General features: G+C 35.7%; 1 protein-coding gene across 4 annotated transcripts in view; it reads left to right on the top strand.

Annotated features, from left to right (window-relative positions):
• The window catches only part of CCDC171 (coiled-coil domain containing 171), a 312,135-nt gene that overhangs the window by 148,833 nt on the left and 145,822 nt on the right, over positions 1–17,480 (top strand). For all 4 annotated transcript variants that reach the window (XM_028512445.2, XM_036021569.1, XM_028512435.2 and 1 more), the window contains 2 exons: positions 10,013–10,242; positions 10,944–11,126. In XM_028512445.2, the coding sequence (XP_028368246.1) occupies positions 10,013–10,242; positions 10,944–11,126 (413 nt within the window). The remainder of the gene's footprint in view (positions 1–10,012; positions 10,243–10,943; positions 11,127–17,480) is intronic.

Here is a 17,480-nt window from a genome sequence, read left to right as displayed (position 1 = left end):
AAATGTTATAAATATCATAGACTACATACTGTTTTATATTTTTATATAAAATTTATTTTGAAATAACCTTAAACTTACAGAAAAGTTGCAAATACACTACAGAGAGCTCTTTTTTTTTTTTTTTGCTGAAAGATTTCAAAGCAAGTTGCTGACATGATTTCCCATTACTTCCCCATATTTTAGCGTGCATATCAAAGATGTTCTCGTACGTAACCAGAGCGCAGTGACCAACATCGGGAAACCAACACTGATACATTACTACCATTCAGACCCTGTTCTATTATCCCTGGTTTGTCTCTACTGTGTCTTTCATGGTAAAAGCACCTGGTTTAGAATTGTGTTGCATTTGGTCATGTTTCTTTAGTCTTTTGCTGCATGGAAGAGTTTCTCGTCTTTTCCATGACCAGCATCACCATGAAGATTATACACCATTTATTTGTAGAACAACCCTCAATTTTGATTTGTTTCCTCATCATGAGACTCAGCTTATGCATTTTGGGCATGAATGTCACAGAAGTGATGCTGTGCTTTGCTTACAATATACTATCATAGCTTTAGTTTTAAAAAAGTCATATTTTTGAGATTTTTTCTCCATTTCTATTAATATTTTTCTGGAGAATGATTTTCAGTGTCTGGATAATATTTATTAGTTACTTATTCCATAATTTATTTGACCTGTTCACAGTAGGGTGTTTTCATCACACCACAGGCATCAGGAGTATCAGTTCAGCTTTGATTTGTGATCTATTCATGTCTCTTGAATGATCTAATATTTTTTTTTAAAGATTTTATTTACTTATTTTTAGAGAGGGAAGGGAGGGAGATAGAGAGAGACAGACAGACAGACAGACAGACATCAGTGTGCGGTTGCTGGGAGTCATGGCCTACAACCCAGGCATGTACCCTGACTGGGAATCGAACCTGCAACACTGAATGATCTAATATTATGTGCAGTATCTTAATTCTTTCAATGAAGTGGGGGATTGAAATGTCAAGTCATTTTAGGAAACAGTCTGAAAATTCTGAAATGAAAAAGGATTGTTCTTAGAACTTTGTTTTTTCTTTTCTTTCTTTTTCTTCTTAAAGAACTTGCTGAAAATTTAAACAATGTTTCATGCCAGATCTACATATGAATGGCATCATTGACAATGTTTTTGTTTTTAGACCCAGGAAAACTGGTACATGTAGGCCAATACCAAGTAGTTTTTAATATTTTAAGTGGTAGCTGTATTGCTTCTTGTATTATCTTTGTTTAAAGGTAAAAAAAATAAATTACTCTTTTAAAACATTAGGTGCTTATATTTTTAGAGTCATGAAATATATATATACCATTAACTATCTGGGAGAAAAAATTTTCAAATGATTTTAATAGAGAAAATTGAACATGTTGGATATGGAATAGAATGTGAAATAAGAATTTTGACTCTAGATTTGAATATGGGTTACAATGCTTAATTTGTGTGTGACTTTAGGAAAATTACTTAATCCCTTTCCAGTTTCAATATCTTATATGTGAAATTTAACTAAGAAAAGTTCTCACCTCATAGGGTCATTAGAAATAAATGTAACCAGCTTAGCCAAGTCCATTTATATGTAGTTGTCCAATAAATAATTGTTGTTTTCTCTTTTTTGTGTGTGTACTGATGTCTCATACTTTAAAGTAATACTGGGTAATACTGGTGTTTTACATTAAACCTTTTCATGAAACTACAAGTTCAGTATGTTAGCTTAAGTTCACTGCTCAGAAAGTGCTGAAGGTGGTTGCCCCTGCTACCTTCTTAAACTTTAATGATGTCTTTATAGATAGTGGGCAAGGACCCCACTATCCGTGTTGCCTCTGTAAATACTGGACAGGTGGCAACCTTCCTGCTTTCATTAAAGTGTTTGCCTTCTTGAGATAAATTACCTTTTCCAGGTATCCAAATGGTGTGCCTGCAAGAGATCATTTACCTCAAACAGGGGAGAATGTTACTTCCACTCAAGGGCTGGGATATCAGTCATTAGAGAAGTGGACTAAAGAAGCCTTTAAGTATCTGAATATTTTCAAATGAGTGCTCCAGCCTGAATTTCTCAAGATAGAAACAAATATGCCAGTTTGCTTTAAAATATTTCTGAACAAATACAGAAGCATATGGATATGAGTAGAATATTAATACATTTTGTGACACATTTACACATTTAAATTATAATTGAATCTTAATTATCTAGAAGATAGATGACCAAAACATACATACCCCTGCTATTACTACTGAGAAGTTTTTTCATTGTATATACTTTGAGCTAACTTTCTAGAGGTCGTAGCAACCCTTTCAGGCAAAACTCAGAAATCTAGGTTGTATTCAGCATAACACTGAGGTTTCACTCCTAGGAAGTTCAAAGCATTAAGTAAAGATATTTTTATTAATAGGTAGTTATTGGTATGCATTTATAAGCTTCAAGGCTGTATTGAATCCTTACAGACAATACAGTAAAAGAGCTTTGTTACTCCAAGTGTGGTCTGTGGACAGCAGCATCAGCCTTGACTGGGAAAGTGCTGGAAATGCATAACCTCAGTGTCCACTCCCGAGCTAATCAATCAGAACCTGTGTTTTAGCAAGACCCTCAGATGATTTATGTGCACAGTAAAGTTTGAAAAGAAGTAACTTAGAGGATGTTTTTATTTACATAACTTCACTCATAACTGAAATTGAAACAGTACAAGCTGACCATGTATCATTTCTGGTACTTGAGGTGCTAGTAGTGCCTATTTGAGAAGCCACATTAAAGTATTGATTTTTTTTTAAATTTTGTGATTTTCTTTTTTATCATTACTTTGGCAATTTTTCATATTTTCATACATTTTATGAGAATTTTCAAGCATATAGAAAAGTTGAAAAATTTTACAGTGTACAGTATTTTGGTTTTTAAATTAAAATTTATTTACGTATCATAATTTTTAAGAACAATTTTTGAATGGAGAATTTATTATTGGAAATGTTCATAACTATGTAAATTTCAATGCCATGCCATAGTATCACATTTGAACCATGGATTCACAACCCTTTTTCTCTCTGGTAGAAATATGAATATGTTGACCTAAGCCAAAGATGGACTTACTGACTTAGGACAAAAAACTCACCACAGTAGGTTTTGAATTTAAAAGCCTTAGGGAATTCTGGTATTTTAGAGAAGCCTACTTCTACCTTATAAAGTGAACCATAGAAGCTTTAATTACACTTCAGCAGTACATATTTGTGAATCAGGATTTTCATAGCTTTTAAATATAACAAAATAAAAAACAATTTGATGTCCATCATGAAATATATGATGCCTTCTTGGAGATCACTTCATAGTTCAATGTTCTTAGTTTGTCTACGTAATGATTTTCACTGTGCTATGTCTTTTTTTTTTACATTAACTTTAATTAGTCTATATTGTAATGTGTTGTCTTAAATTACTACATTAATAAACAAATTCAATACAATTTTCTTTCCTTGTAATCTTCCATATTTTGATTTATTCATTTAAAAGTATTATTCTGAGAAGTGAATCTGTAAGTTTTACCAGACTACTAAAGAAATCCACAACACAGAAATGACCAAGAGCCCCTGCTTTAGATAATCATTCCTCAAATATCATTTGTCTAAGTCATGATATTTTTTTTGGTAAGTTCTATTATTGGGAATTTATACCTATAGTGTTATTTATTAATAACACTGATAGAAACAAGACGTATTGACTATTAATCAGTGTTGTAGGTCCCCCCATCTCCATTGCCTAACACAATGCCTTTATATACATGAGCTACTCTATAGCTAGCTGTTTAATGAATGAAGGAGGAAGGCAGTACATAGTGCTTTATAAAAATAGTTTTATTTCTGTAAAAGTGCTCATGTTTGGTATAAAAATTTCACACAGTACAAAAAACCTACACAGAAGAAATAAAAATCACCCAGAAGGCTATCCCTAATCATTGTTAACACTGGTGATTTGTACAGATCTCGCATGCATGTGCGGAGACATGTATGTGTACACAGTTTTATGTGAAGGAATCATGCAATCATGCCTTATTGTGACTTTAGTTTATTCAATGGAAAATAAATGTCTTTCTCATGTCAGTAAAGTCAGTGCACATTAATTAGTTGTGTTTGGTCACATGCTGATCCAAATTCGTTGTGCATGTTTGTGTGTATATACACACACTGTAGTTTACTCGAATTCCTGATTGATGGGTGTTGGTGTTTTTCTTTTATTTTTCACTATTTTAAACAATACTGTAGTAAACTGTGCTGTAATTAACATTTATATTTAAAAGCATTTTACACTTATACAATTATTTTCTTGGCTACACTCCTGAGAAATGAGTTTGCATATTTTGTAGTAGGGAAGTATTTATTTTTTACAAAAGTTGCTCCACATTTCACTCCCATAAACAGTACTGAGAGCTCTGAGTTCTTCATAATGCCCTTGGTATACAAAGCTTTGACAGTCTTTTTCATTTTTATCAAATTGAAAGGCAAAAGAAACTGTATTATTACTTATATTTTTTCATTGTGATGTTGCATACCTTCATTTGTTCTACACCCATTTTGTGCTCCCTACAAATTATCCCATTATGTCTGTGTATGAGGGTGTCTTTTATGGAGTTATAAGAACTTTTGTATGACCTATATTAAAACTTTGACATATCACCAGTCAGAATGGCCATCATAAACAAAGCAACAAACAACAAGTGTTGGAGAGGTTGTGGAGAAAAGGGGACCCTAGTGCACTGTTGGTGGGACTGCGACTGGTACAACCACTATGGAAAGCAGTATGGAACTTCCTCAGAAAACTAAAAATGGATCTGCCTTTTGACCCTGCGATTCCACTGCTGGGACTATATCCTAAGAACACTGAAACACCAATACAAAAGAACCTTTGCACCCCGATGTTCATAGCAGCACAATTTACAATAGCTAGGTGCTGGAAGCAACCTAGATGCCCATCAGTAAATGAATGGATCAAAAAACTATGGTACATTTACACAATGGAATTCTATGCAGCAGAAAGAAAGAAGGAGCTCCTACCCTTTGCAACAGCATGGATGGAGCTGGAAAGCATTATGCTAAGCGAAACAAGCCAGGCAGTGAAAGAGAAATACCACATGATATCACCTTTAACAGGAACCTAAACAACAAAACAAAGAAACAAGCAAAATATAACCAAAGACACTGAAATAGGGGACAGACTGACAGTGACCAGAGGGGAGGGAGAGAAGAGGGAATTTCAGGGGAGAATGGGAAGGGTTTACAGGAACAAATTTGGAGGACACATGGACAAAAACTAGGGGTGGGGGGTAATGGGGGGGAAGTGGGGGGGGTTGGGTGGGTGGGCTGGAATGGGAGTAAGTGGGAGAAAGCTGGACTTGAACAATGATTAAAATAAAATTAAAAAAAAAGAAAAGACAGAACCGCCCCCAAACTTTGACATATATAGTATAAATACCTTTTTTACAGTTTGTCTTTTAATTTTTATATGGATAAAATTGCTAATCATTTACTTTATAGTGTTCCTTTTGGTGATTTACTTGGAAAGCCTCAGGGTTGTATTGCTCAAATTTTAGTCCAGTATTTTCAATTTTTATATTAAACTCCCATTTATCTGGAATTATTTTTGGTGTAAGCACTAAGGAAATGGTTAGGGTTTATTTGTGTCCAGATGACCAGCTAGTCCCAGTTCTTTTCAGTTCAGCCATCCACCTTTTCCCCACTGAATTGAGATGTACCACTTGGTATGTATTAAATTATTATAAGGACATGGGCCTGTTTCCTGTCTCTTCAGTCTGCTTCGTTAGTTTCCTTATCTCTCCTGGCACCAGTATCATACTGCTGTTTTTGTGGGTGTATCTTGACGTTTTAATATATGGTCAGACAAATTCTCTCATTACTTTTTTGAATAGTATTTTGGGCTGTTTTTATAAGATTTAAAAAATTTTTTAGATAGAACACTGCTCTGAAGCAAGCGTTTTATAATGATCGGGTCTCATGTTTGAAAACCGAAGTCCACATTTATATTTCCCAGTTTTTAGCAATTTGGAGACAGAAGCATTATTTTTGCTTAGAGGAATGCTTTAAGACTGTGATGTGTTGGGCTCTCTTGAAAGGAGCTGCTTATAGACGGGGAAATAGTGAAAGGTGTTCCTGGAAATGTAAGCAAGGATCAGATCACGTAGGGTTTTATGAGCATGTTTTAAGGAGTCTGAAATTTATTCTGAGATCTGAAGAGAGCCTTTGTGGCTTAAAAGCAGGGATTATGACAAGCTCCTTTTTGTTTCATGAGTCACTTCATTTACAGTGGAGGATGGATCGAAGAGGAGAAAGATTGGAGAAGACTAGACAGACTCTGGTAAGAGTATTGATGAGATAAGCCATGGCCACAGAGACTGTTGAATAGTTCCAGAAATATTAAGGACAGGCTGTGGGGGAGATGGCAAGGGATATGGAGATGTCAGGGGTGACCAAACATTCCCAGGACATATACTCAGTAGGATTTAAATGCAGTTAATGTTAACACTGTCAACATTTATGGCATTATTATTAACATTACTCATTATCATTATATTATTAATGATTATTATAGTCAGGACTAACATTACATTAAATAGTTAAACAATTGCATGTTTACATATACACTAGTTAAATAATTACTTTTTCGTTAAAGGAGTGTTTCTCAATCTTTCTGAGTGTGAGAGCTTCATTTCAATAAGAAAACATATTGTAGACTTCTCTTTCTCCACTTGATAATTGTATTTTTAGTAGCGGTGGGCTTCTGTAATGTTTCAATGGACCTTTAATTTTATTGCTCACACTATCATGAGCACATATTATTCATGCTGTGTACATTTTTCAGGTGTAAATAAAGATCAAAATGACAATACTTGCTACAGTTATGAGTGGTGACAATGACTTTTCAGCCTCCCTTCCCCTGCCTGAAATCTGTAGTCCACAGGTGTAGGTCTACTGGTTGAAACAATTGTTTATGAGTTTGCTGTGAAGGTTTAAGCTTAGAAGTACAATATTGCCTCTCATATTGAAAAAGTAATGACAAAACGTAGGGTTTTCCTCTTTTTTTGAAAGACGCATGCTATTAAACAGGGACAAGTGATTAACAACGGATTTAACATGAACAAGAATTTCTTAAATGTAACAAGTCCAACACTTAAATAGTCTAGTTAAGTTTAAAGATTGTATGTATTTATTTTTAGAGAGAGGATGAGGAAGGGAGGAAGAGGGGGAGAAAAACATTGATAGGCTGCCTCTCGTATGTGTCCCGACTGGGGACTGAACCCACAACCCAGGCGTGTGCCCTGATTGGGAATTGAACCACCGACATTTTGCTCTGTGGGATGACACCCAACCAACTGAGCCACACCTGTGAGGGCAATAATAGATAAACTTAAGTATGAACAACTTCAGTGATCTTATTTCTTTCTCTTATTTCTGTATTGTTGTACACATAACTCTACAACGATGTCACTAGAAGATGTTTTTGTTTTTTTTTCATTTATTTAATGTTAAACTAATTGTACTCTGTATTGTATAATGTGAAGTATGTTGTGAAAACATTTGTTACTCATCAAAGCATAAGTTATTTGGTGCTCTTTTGGTAATTCATAGAGAGTCACCAGTCAGGAACTTAAGAGTGCATGACTCTGTTCTACTTCTTAAAAATGCAGAGGAATACCTTATAGAATTATATTGTCACTTAATTTCACCTTTTATAGTGATTGGTGCCTATACAACACATTTCTGTGATAATGTAAAAAACACTATTTATTAAAATTTAATTGTAGGTAAATTTTGCATTTAAAAGCTCTTTGTGAAAAATTAATTACTTTTATATTCCTGAAAATTTCCTAAAACAATAAATAATGTTTACCATATTTTTCAGACCATAAGGCACACCTAGATTTTAGAGGAGGAAAATAGGAAAAACAATTTTGAGGCAAAAAATGTGGTAAAATATTTAATAACATAAATAAAATAATATTTCACCAATGTAAATGTAAACAGAACTCAACAGCAGCATTAACCATTATTCCTCCCAAATTTGGAGGGGCGAGTGCATCTTATAGTCAGACAAATATGGTATTTGGGAAGAATAACTTTTGACATACCATAATATAATAATTACTTTCTCTTGGTATTGAATGGGTCCTTATATTGAGCATTGTTGTGGTTTCTGTGGAAGTAAAAAAGAAATACAGTTAATCCAACAAACATAAAAATTATGTGCTAGACTGGCACAGTAAAGATAAAAAGAGTTTATTAAGATAAAAAAAGACACAGCTAAAGAGTTGAAGCCAGTTGGAGAAATACATATATTAGGCACTGGAATGATATATTATGCTGAATGTTATAGGTAAAATAAATTTCAATATTTGTTTATTTAACAGTGACCTATTAAATGTGTACTGTAGTTTAATAATTCTTTTAACTCAGTATTCTGCATTATATGTTAACTGCATGGAAAGTTATTAAATTCTTTTTTATTCATGATTTATTTAAGGAATCCATTAACAAAGGAACTGTGTATTTTAATTATACCTCATCTGTCTTCTGTCCATAGGATTCTCAGAGAGTATGAGAAGTTAAACTTAAATTTTATTAAGTTTAAACTTACATTTATTATATAGTCTTAGAAGCTATATATTCAGTATCAGTTAGAAATAAATTCTACCTGGGAGATATTGTGCTTTTATCCAATTAATAATATCTATTTCATGAATAACTTCCAAGCAATATGGTTTTCAAATTCTGACTGCTGCATACATTTTAAAACTTTTCTTTTATACATTGAGGAATAAAAGAAATAATACAAGGCTTGCCCTGACCAGTGTGGCTCAGTGGGTGGGCATCTCTCCATGGACTGAAAGGTCACAGGTTAGGTTCCCAGTCAGGACACGCACCTGGGTTGCGGGCCTGGTCCCAGGTTGGGGTACGTGTGAGAGGCAGCAGATGGATGTCTATTTCACACATGGATGCTTCTCTTCCTCTCTTTGTCCTTCCCTTCCCTTCTCTCTAAAAGAAAAAAATAAATACAAATTTAAAAAAAGAAATAAAGCCTCCAATGTTTGAACATAGGGCTTTAGTGAAAATGGTTGTTTATGTAGAAGACATTGACTGATCATCTTCACATATTCTTAGAATTATAAAACATTTTTTATTGGATAAAACATGCCAAATATACTTTTTTGTGTAAACACAAGATTTAAATTAAATCTAAAATTAGAGGCTCTTGAAATCGTATACTACTGAATTTAAATAATCTCTCCATGATTGTCATTTTACATGGATGGTATAATAAGACAAGTAATGACAGATTAAGACCTGCCTAGCAGAGAGAAAACTAAATTACACGACTTTTATTAAGGCATAAATAAACCTATTAACCGTTATCTAGAATACTAATTAGTAGAAAGAGCACTGACAATTTTATTTATCAACATGAAACACAATTATTAATTACAGACCTGATGAATCTGGCAGCAAACAGGCCATGTTGGATATGCTTGGACCTTAAGTCCATTAAGTGAGAGGGATGATTACCAAAATCCTGTGGGGAAATAAGTAATTGTAGTTGTAACATTTTAATTGCCTTTGAATCAGGCAAATTATAGTTTCTTGTCTATGAATATAAATAGTATAACATTAAGATAACAAGCTTCAGTAGCTGGAAATAGAAAATGGATTTATATTATGTTTTAAAACAAAGAAAAGAGTGATGATAAATTTTTAGTATCATAGTGGTCAGTGTGATAACATACTGTAAATAAATACATGCAGATTTTCTTTAGATATATTATTTCGTAGGCAAGCTATTTTCTGCATTTCTTTTTCACAGTAAAAATTTATGTGGGGGAGACTTTTTAAATGAATCTCTACAGGTGAGTAGAAATTACATAATTGAGAAAATTGTATTGTGATTAGAACTATTGTGAAATGAACAAGAGATAATTTACATTTTTCTGTCTTTTTTTCTTTCTTTGAAGATCCAAATTCTAGAATTTGTGGACATTTACTTATAGGTGCAGCCAAGAATTCTTTTGCAAAACTCATGGATAAAATTAGTTTGGCAATGGAGAGTTTGCCTCTGCACAGTAGCAGCAGGAGTATTACATATGTGGAAAAAGATTCCCTGGTCCAGAGGTTGGCCCGTGGACTCCATAAAGTGAACACACTGGCCCTGAAATACGGACTACAGGGCCACGTACCCATTTTGGTATGAATGAATTGTGTTAAATGGGGACTTTAGAACTTGTGAATTTAATTCTGAGTCAGACTTATTTGTAGTTTACATTAATTGGACACAAACATATCTAGGTTTCCTTTAGATTTCATGTGATCTTTTGTATGATCTTTAAAAAAATTTTTACCCAAGGATTTTTCCCAAGGAATTTTTTTTTTCATCGCTTTCAGAGAGAGAGGAGGATAGGGAGTGGAGGGAAGGAGGGAGGGGAGAGACCTAGAGAAAGAGAGAGAGACAGACAGACAGACATTGATTGGTTTACCTTCTCGTAAGTGCCCCAACCAGGATTGAACCTACAACCTGGGTATGTGCCTTAACTGGGAATTCACCCTTTGGTTTATGGATGATGCTCCAACCAACTGAGCCCCTCTGGGCAGGGCTTCTTGTGATCATTTAATACTATAAATAAAACTACTCCCAAATAAGTTTCCAAGTATCAAAATACAAAAGTTCTGGCATGAGTTCTGAATTGACTGCTCTCTTTAAGTGTACTGCAGCAGAACTGTGTGACATAAACAATGGTCAATTCTGTTCTCTGGCCATCTAGAGTATTTCTTCAGTTGTTCACTTCATACAAGCCAAATTATTGGTCACATAAAAAAATAAACTTTTGCTATTGATCTATTAGTAAATCTATAGTTACTTAACGTAAAATTGCTCTTGTTTAAAAACAGAAAAGCACAACATCCCTACAGAAGCAAATATTCGGATTCACACAAAGGCTGCATGCCGTGGAGGTGGAGCGCCGCTCCCTGCGCATAGAGGTCACAGAATTAAAACGGAATTTAACTGAAATGAAAAAGGAGCTTGATAAAGCCCAGGGTCTCCAAACTCAATTAAATGAATTTAAGCACTCTGTAAGTATATATGTTTTAAAGAACTGTGGCTTTGGTGAACTCTCCTCTGGTTTTATATATGGATTTTTCTTTAATTTATTATTATCTTTAAAAAAATTAAGTCCCTTTAGTATTTCTTTTTCTTCAGAACACTTTCCTTCTAAAATGCTCCAACCTGTACTAAATATGTCAAAGTAGGTAGGAAACTGCATTTTAAATGTTCTCAACATGAAAAAGCAATGATAATTAGTAACATGATAGAGGTGTTAGCTAATGCTACAGTGGTAATCATATCTCAACATATACACTTATCAAATTAACACATTGTACACATTAAACAACACAGTGTTATGTGTGAATTATATCCCAATTAAAAAAAATTATACCAGATGCTTAAAGGAATACCGATTCTGTATCAGCAGAACTCATATTCCTGTTAAAATTTATGCTCTGACTGAAAGTATAGAAAAAGATTAAGTTAGGATGGCATAACTGCTATAGCAGATAAGCCCCCAAATAAACTGAAATATCCCCAGTGGAGGAGCCTGGTGTTTGGAGTAGGGGGTGGAATTTTTTTTCTTTTTGTTTTATATTGAATATTTTGAGTAAATTAGGTTATGTAGTATGAAATCAAGTTGCTTTTCTAGAGGAATGTTTATTTTGCCTATTTTCTGTCAAGGAGTTATATGTATATTATTTAAGAAAGCAGAAGATAGGAGAGAAAAGAAAGGCTGTATGCCAGACGACATTAGATCAAGATACAACTGTGTAAATATAGGAAGCATAACAAGATGCAGACATCTACATATTCTGTTTGCAGCTGGGTTACTCACCAGTCATTGTTCTTAATGTGGATACAGGAATATAGAGTTAAAATATTACTCTGAAACTTCAAAACTGTATACAACTGTCGATAGCAATATAAATTGATTATAAAATTTTTCTTAAACCCTGTAAAAAGCTACTTTGTGTACCTCCTTCTTTGGGAAACCTAAATTTTGCAAGTTTAAATTCAGTTTAAATGTATCTTTTGGTTAATTTGTAGTTGGCAGTTTTCACATTTGTTGTAATGGAGATAGTGGCAGATAGTACTTTAGCTGTTAATCCCATGATAATGTAAATTGCTGATATGAAGTGTTATTTCAAATAGTTATACCTTCAAAGGGCGAACATTTCTTATAAATTCTGCACATCAGGTGGTCATGAATGACCCTTCTGATTGGAGGTAAGTAGTAGTTTTTTTTTTGATGAATGTCTAAAGACCACACAGTTTTTCCCCTCATCATCTTAGGGTTTTTTTTTTTTTTTGCTCAGAGAAGAAAAATTCATGAGCTGCTTCCTTTCTTTCTGATTATAAAGGTAATATATAATAGTTATAAGTAAAAATACAAAAAAGTATAAAGGAGAAAGTTCAAATCTCTCTAAACTCAGCAACGCAAATCAATAACTTTTGAAGTGTGGTTGTGTTTTGTTCCCACATTTTCCTCTGTGTATATGTGCCTAGGGGAATATAGAGTTTAAAAGATGACTTTTTTGTATTTTTAAAGTACTTGTAAATATTTTCCTATGTCACTTATTAATTTTATTTTATATAAATTAATATGGGTATATCAAAATTTGTCCCCCATTCACAGACATTTAATTTTTTCCCCAAATTTTATTGCCATTATACCTAAATCATAAAGAGCTGTTATGTATGCATTTAAAAGCCAGTTCCTATACAGTTTGTGTCTCCCTCCTTTGGATTTGCTTCCAGTTGTTCATACTAACTATATGTGGGGTCTTGAGATGCTCTGCCAGTGTGGGAAGAGGCAGCCATTGATGCAACCTGAGATTTAAAATATAAAGGTTTAGCTAATAGTGTATTTCCTGAAAATTGGGAGATTCTTTATATTGGTTGCTCCTTGGAATATATATGAAGAATTTTAGGTATTTTACACAATATGATTTTCTAGTTCATAGTTAGGTATTAGGAAAATAGGTTAAAATCTTATTTTGATTAGTTTGGAAGAAGTCAGGATTCAGTTTCTAGAGAGGATGCAAGACTTTGAAGTTGTGGGAAGGTGACAGAATCCTCTTGTAAGAGCTTTGGTTGAATAACTGGCTTGCATCAAAAGCTAAGAATATGTTTCAGGAAATGTTTAGTGTGACTTCTTTCCTGGAAGTGTAGAAATAGAAATATAATTAATGGAAGTAATAATTGAGGAAATGAGATATGTAATTTTTATATTTTGACATAAGGTATAAAATTGTTGATGTAAGAAACACTCAAACCTGTAGAAAATGTTTATGACTTTATTTGGTTATTTTATACATTTGAATCAGAGGAGGAGACTTAAGGGAGGGTTACATGAATTCCCTTGATGGTAGATTAACAGGCCAGGAGAAAGCAAATTGGGGAAATCCCTGGGGTTGGATAAGAAGTACAATGGAGAGACACATGCTTGTTTTACATTGGTGGGTATGGGACAGTTAATAATTAACCTTTACAGCACATACAAATGGGATGTGGGGAATAAGAAAACAATGAGGGATTCTGTAGTTTCCTGCCCTGGTGCAGGCAGTTGTGCCCTGGGGGGTCTGGAGAAGGAGATTAATCTGACATTTCAGAGGTAAGTTACCTTAGATTCAAAAGGACAATCGACAGGCTCAGTTAGGTAAAGACTGACCTTTATCAAGGATGCCACAGGAGTAGGACATGACTACCTGCCATGACCTACTTTTAGTTACAAAGTTTTAATGTCAGACCATACTATGCGATTACTCACAGTCTCTGGGTTTGTAAGGCTCACCATGCAGGTCTCCCCTGCACAGGGAGGTTTAGTATGTGGCCCCTTTTTTTGTCTTTAAAGTTAGTGAGTGATTTCTAACATTTAATGATTTGTCAACCATACAAGGTCTGTCTGGAAAAAGTCCAGCCTTTGTTAATAAAATGAGGCCAGTTTGCACCACACTGATGTAACCTGGCAGCCAAGGAGAGTGGACTGGAATGTGTATGTGTGAACAATGACGACTTCACTGTACTAGTCAGTGGGGGCCTAGACACTAGCTGAGTGAGCATGATGTATCATGAGTGGCCATCACATTCAAAATGACTAAGCTAGCAAAGCAACAAATCTGCATCAAGTTTTGCATTAAGCTTGAACATTCCTCAACAGAGACTATTTGGATGATTCAAAAGGCTGTGGCTATGGGCCACTGGTGATTGGCAGCTTCATCAGGACAACATGCCTGCTCAAGCGTCAGTTTTTTGGCAAAACATCAAATTGCCCAGGTTACTCAGCCCCCTATATCCCAGATTTGGTGCCCATCTACTTCTGGCTTATCCCAAAACTAAAATCACCTTTCAAAGGGAAGAGATTTCAGGAAAATACAGTGGGGCAGCTGATGGCGATGGGAACTGTGTGAGGTCCCAAGGTGCCTGCTTTGAAGGGGACTGAGATGTCATTGTCCTATGTACAGTGTTTCCTGTATCATGTATTTTCTTCAGAAAATGTCTCTGGTTTTCATATTACACGGCTGGGTACCTTCTGGACAGACCTCGTATATCGGGCATTCACCTTAATCATGTGAGGGTATTCACTGTTTCTGTCAAATCAATAATAGTTCAATAGTATTATTACCTTTATTTTATAGATGAGGAACATGGGGCACAGAGTAGCTAAGTATTTGCCAAAGTCACATAGTATGTGGAAATGACGGGATTCAAACCTGGCTAGTTAGGCTCCAAAACTCATATTTTGAACCATTTCTATAGTGGTTAATGCTTATAACCAGTCGTGCTTATAATAAAGGGTTATTTTATTAAAAATGTAATAGATTGGGAGGAAAGATATTATTTTCCCCTAAAAAAGGCAGTATGCTTGCAACCATTCATCTTTCACTGATTTTAGGCAAACTGTGTAGGAGGAAACATAATAACTTGTTTAGATTGGTCTAAACTTGTAATGTAAAAGGAAAGATTCAGCCAGCTAAAAGCTGTTCAGTACTCTCCGAGTTTTGGAATACCATGTTCATCTACTGGTGGTTGTTCTTACACAGCTGAGCTGCCATGATCATATTTTGGTTTATTAGCTCCTTAAAATTGCTTTCACACACCCTCTTTTTCTTATTCTACATCGCTATACCTGTTTTCTTGCTTACTGGCAGGAGAGTGAATTGAATTGAGGCAGTCTCTGGAAGGGATAGATGGGCAAGAGAGAGGCTAGAATTAGCTAAGTTTTCTGGTAAAGGAGAAATCCTAGAGGAGTGGGAAGAAGTCCTACAAAATGGTGGGGAATCTGATTTCTAGATGTCAAGGAGACTGTGGAGGGCAGAGTGGTACGATGGCAAGCAGTGGCAGTTTAAAACAATATAACACATGTCTTAGAAGAAGTACAAAAATGTTGTTCACAAATCCCAGGAGAGTACTATGGCTTTAAGAACTAGAGGGATATTAAGAAATTGAAATAGAACTGGAGTGCCAAGAGGAGCTTTTATAGTTGATGTTTTAAAAGTGGAGGGTTTAATTGTAACGGGATAATGTGGAGAGTGAAGCTGCAGTTAAGAGGGAGTAAAAAGATGTGTTCCTAAAATCTAACCACTGTATAAGCATTACTGAGCAAGTGGGGTTCAGCTGCCAGCTGCCACCCACAGGCAAGTTCCAGAGGCAAAGATTGGAGGGGAAGGAAAGAAGTCTTTATTAAAATGTTGCATAATTTGGGAGGATGGAGGACTCCCCATCTCCAGGCTCATCTCTTCTGCAAAACACAAAACCCAACTGTTCCTAAAAGGACCAAAGTCCAAAACAAGGCCCCCAATTCCCCAGGCTCCATCCTTACCTGACCTTTGGAGTCTGAGGCCGTTAAGTGGGTTGCTGTCCAGCTTCAGGCTCCTTCCTGGGGTCTGTGTGTGCTGTTGGTGCTGCCGTTTGCCTCCTGGCTTCCAGGGACAGGAGAGGTCCAGCCCTGGCCAGCACATCTGCCAGGTGGACCCCAGAGGAAGAGGGTGTTTCTCCCTTCCCTCAGTTTAAAACTCCCAGCCCCACATTCTGCACGCTCCAAGAGGGTCCGCCCCCCACCCAAGTCAATCCCGTCCTTTTCTCAGACAAGACTGACAGGATAGGGCCTCCGGGCTGCCATGTTGACCTTCTGTGGTCACATGCAGCTCTGTCCTCTGGTCTCACCCTTACCAAGGGATGGAAGGGAGTAGGGGGGCTTTTCCCTTAGCCAGTTGGCCCACCAGCTTTTTGCATGCTCTTTGCATGAAGAATACGCCCTCACACACTGTGCTAGCTTGGTTACTGGGGCACTGACACTGCCCCTGCTTCCATGCAGTTCCCTCGCTCGGCCCGTCCTGTGCCCCACTCAACCCTGGTACCGGCCAGGTCCCACCGATACCACGCGAATCAGCAGTGTACTAGATACACCTTTGCTAGTTGACGTTCAATAAATGAGGCACTTTTCTTGTGCGCTGTGTGTTCATTCTCATTACTTCGTGTTAACTTAGGTTAATAATTAAGAATCTGTTTTATGCTATACTTTCATTTTGAGGAATGCATTATATCCACCTTTGAAAAGGCAAATAATTGTAAAAAACAGTTGCTTCCAGGAGGTAGCAGGCCAGATACCTGGGGGCAAAGTAGAACTGAGTACTTACATATTATAATATAGAAAGACTCATGTAGTAAGTTTATCTGCAAACTTAGTTCCAGTACGTTTTTCTCTCTTCCTGAATCACATGCTGGCTATTATTGGTCCAAGAGGAAACTATAACTAAGAATATTTCCATTTTTGTCTCAAATTTAGGAAACTCAGAGGTAAAGTCAACATTCATCTATAATAATTTATATGTTTCAGATGCCTAGATTCAATAGGGTTTTTTCCTGGCCCACATTAGTTTTTTTATTATTTATTTTTAATTTTCACCTGAGGATATGTTTATTGATTTTAGAGAGAAAGGAAGAATGGGGGCGGGGTGGTGAGAGAAAGAGAGAGTGGGGAGAAAGAGAGAAAGAGAAAAATTGATCAGTTGCCTCCCTTAACATGCTGCTGTTGGGGATCAAACCCACAACCAGGTATGTGCCCTGACTGGAGACTGAACCTGCAATCTTTTGGTGTACAGCATGATGCTCCAACCAACTGAGCCACCCGGCCACGATGCCCTGCTAGATTTTTAAAAACATCCGAATCAATTCCTTTTTATTTGTGGTTAATTATATTAATTCACTGCAAATTCTTTTCAACAATGGGAAAGGTATTACTCTTAATTAGATGTAAATGTACTGTGATTACGTGACCTTCATGGTTTCCTTTATTTTTCCGCATGTTACCTTTTGTGAAACCTTCCTGTTCCTTTTACTTTAAGATCAAGATGTCTCTTGTTTGTTGTAATTAA

Source organism: Phyllostomus discolor, chromosome 3 (genome assembly GCF_004126475.2).
Source record: "Phyllostomus discolor isolate MPI-MPIP mPhyDis1 chromosome 3, mPhyDis1.pri.v3, whole genome shotgun sequence".
Taxonomy (NCBI): Eukaryota; Metazoa; Chordata; class Mammalia; order Chiroptera; family Phyllostomidae; genus Phyllostomus; species Phyllostomus discolor.
The sequence above is the reverse complement of the archived record's forward strand: the minus strand, read 5'-3'. Positions and strand labels throughout refer to the sequence as shown.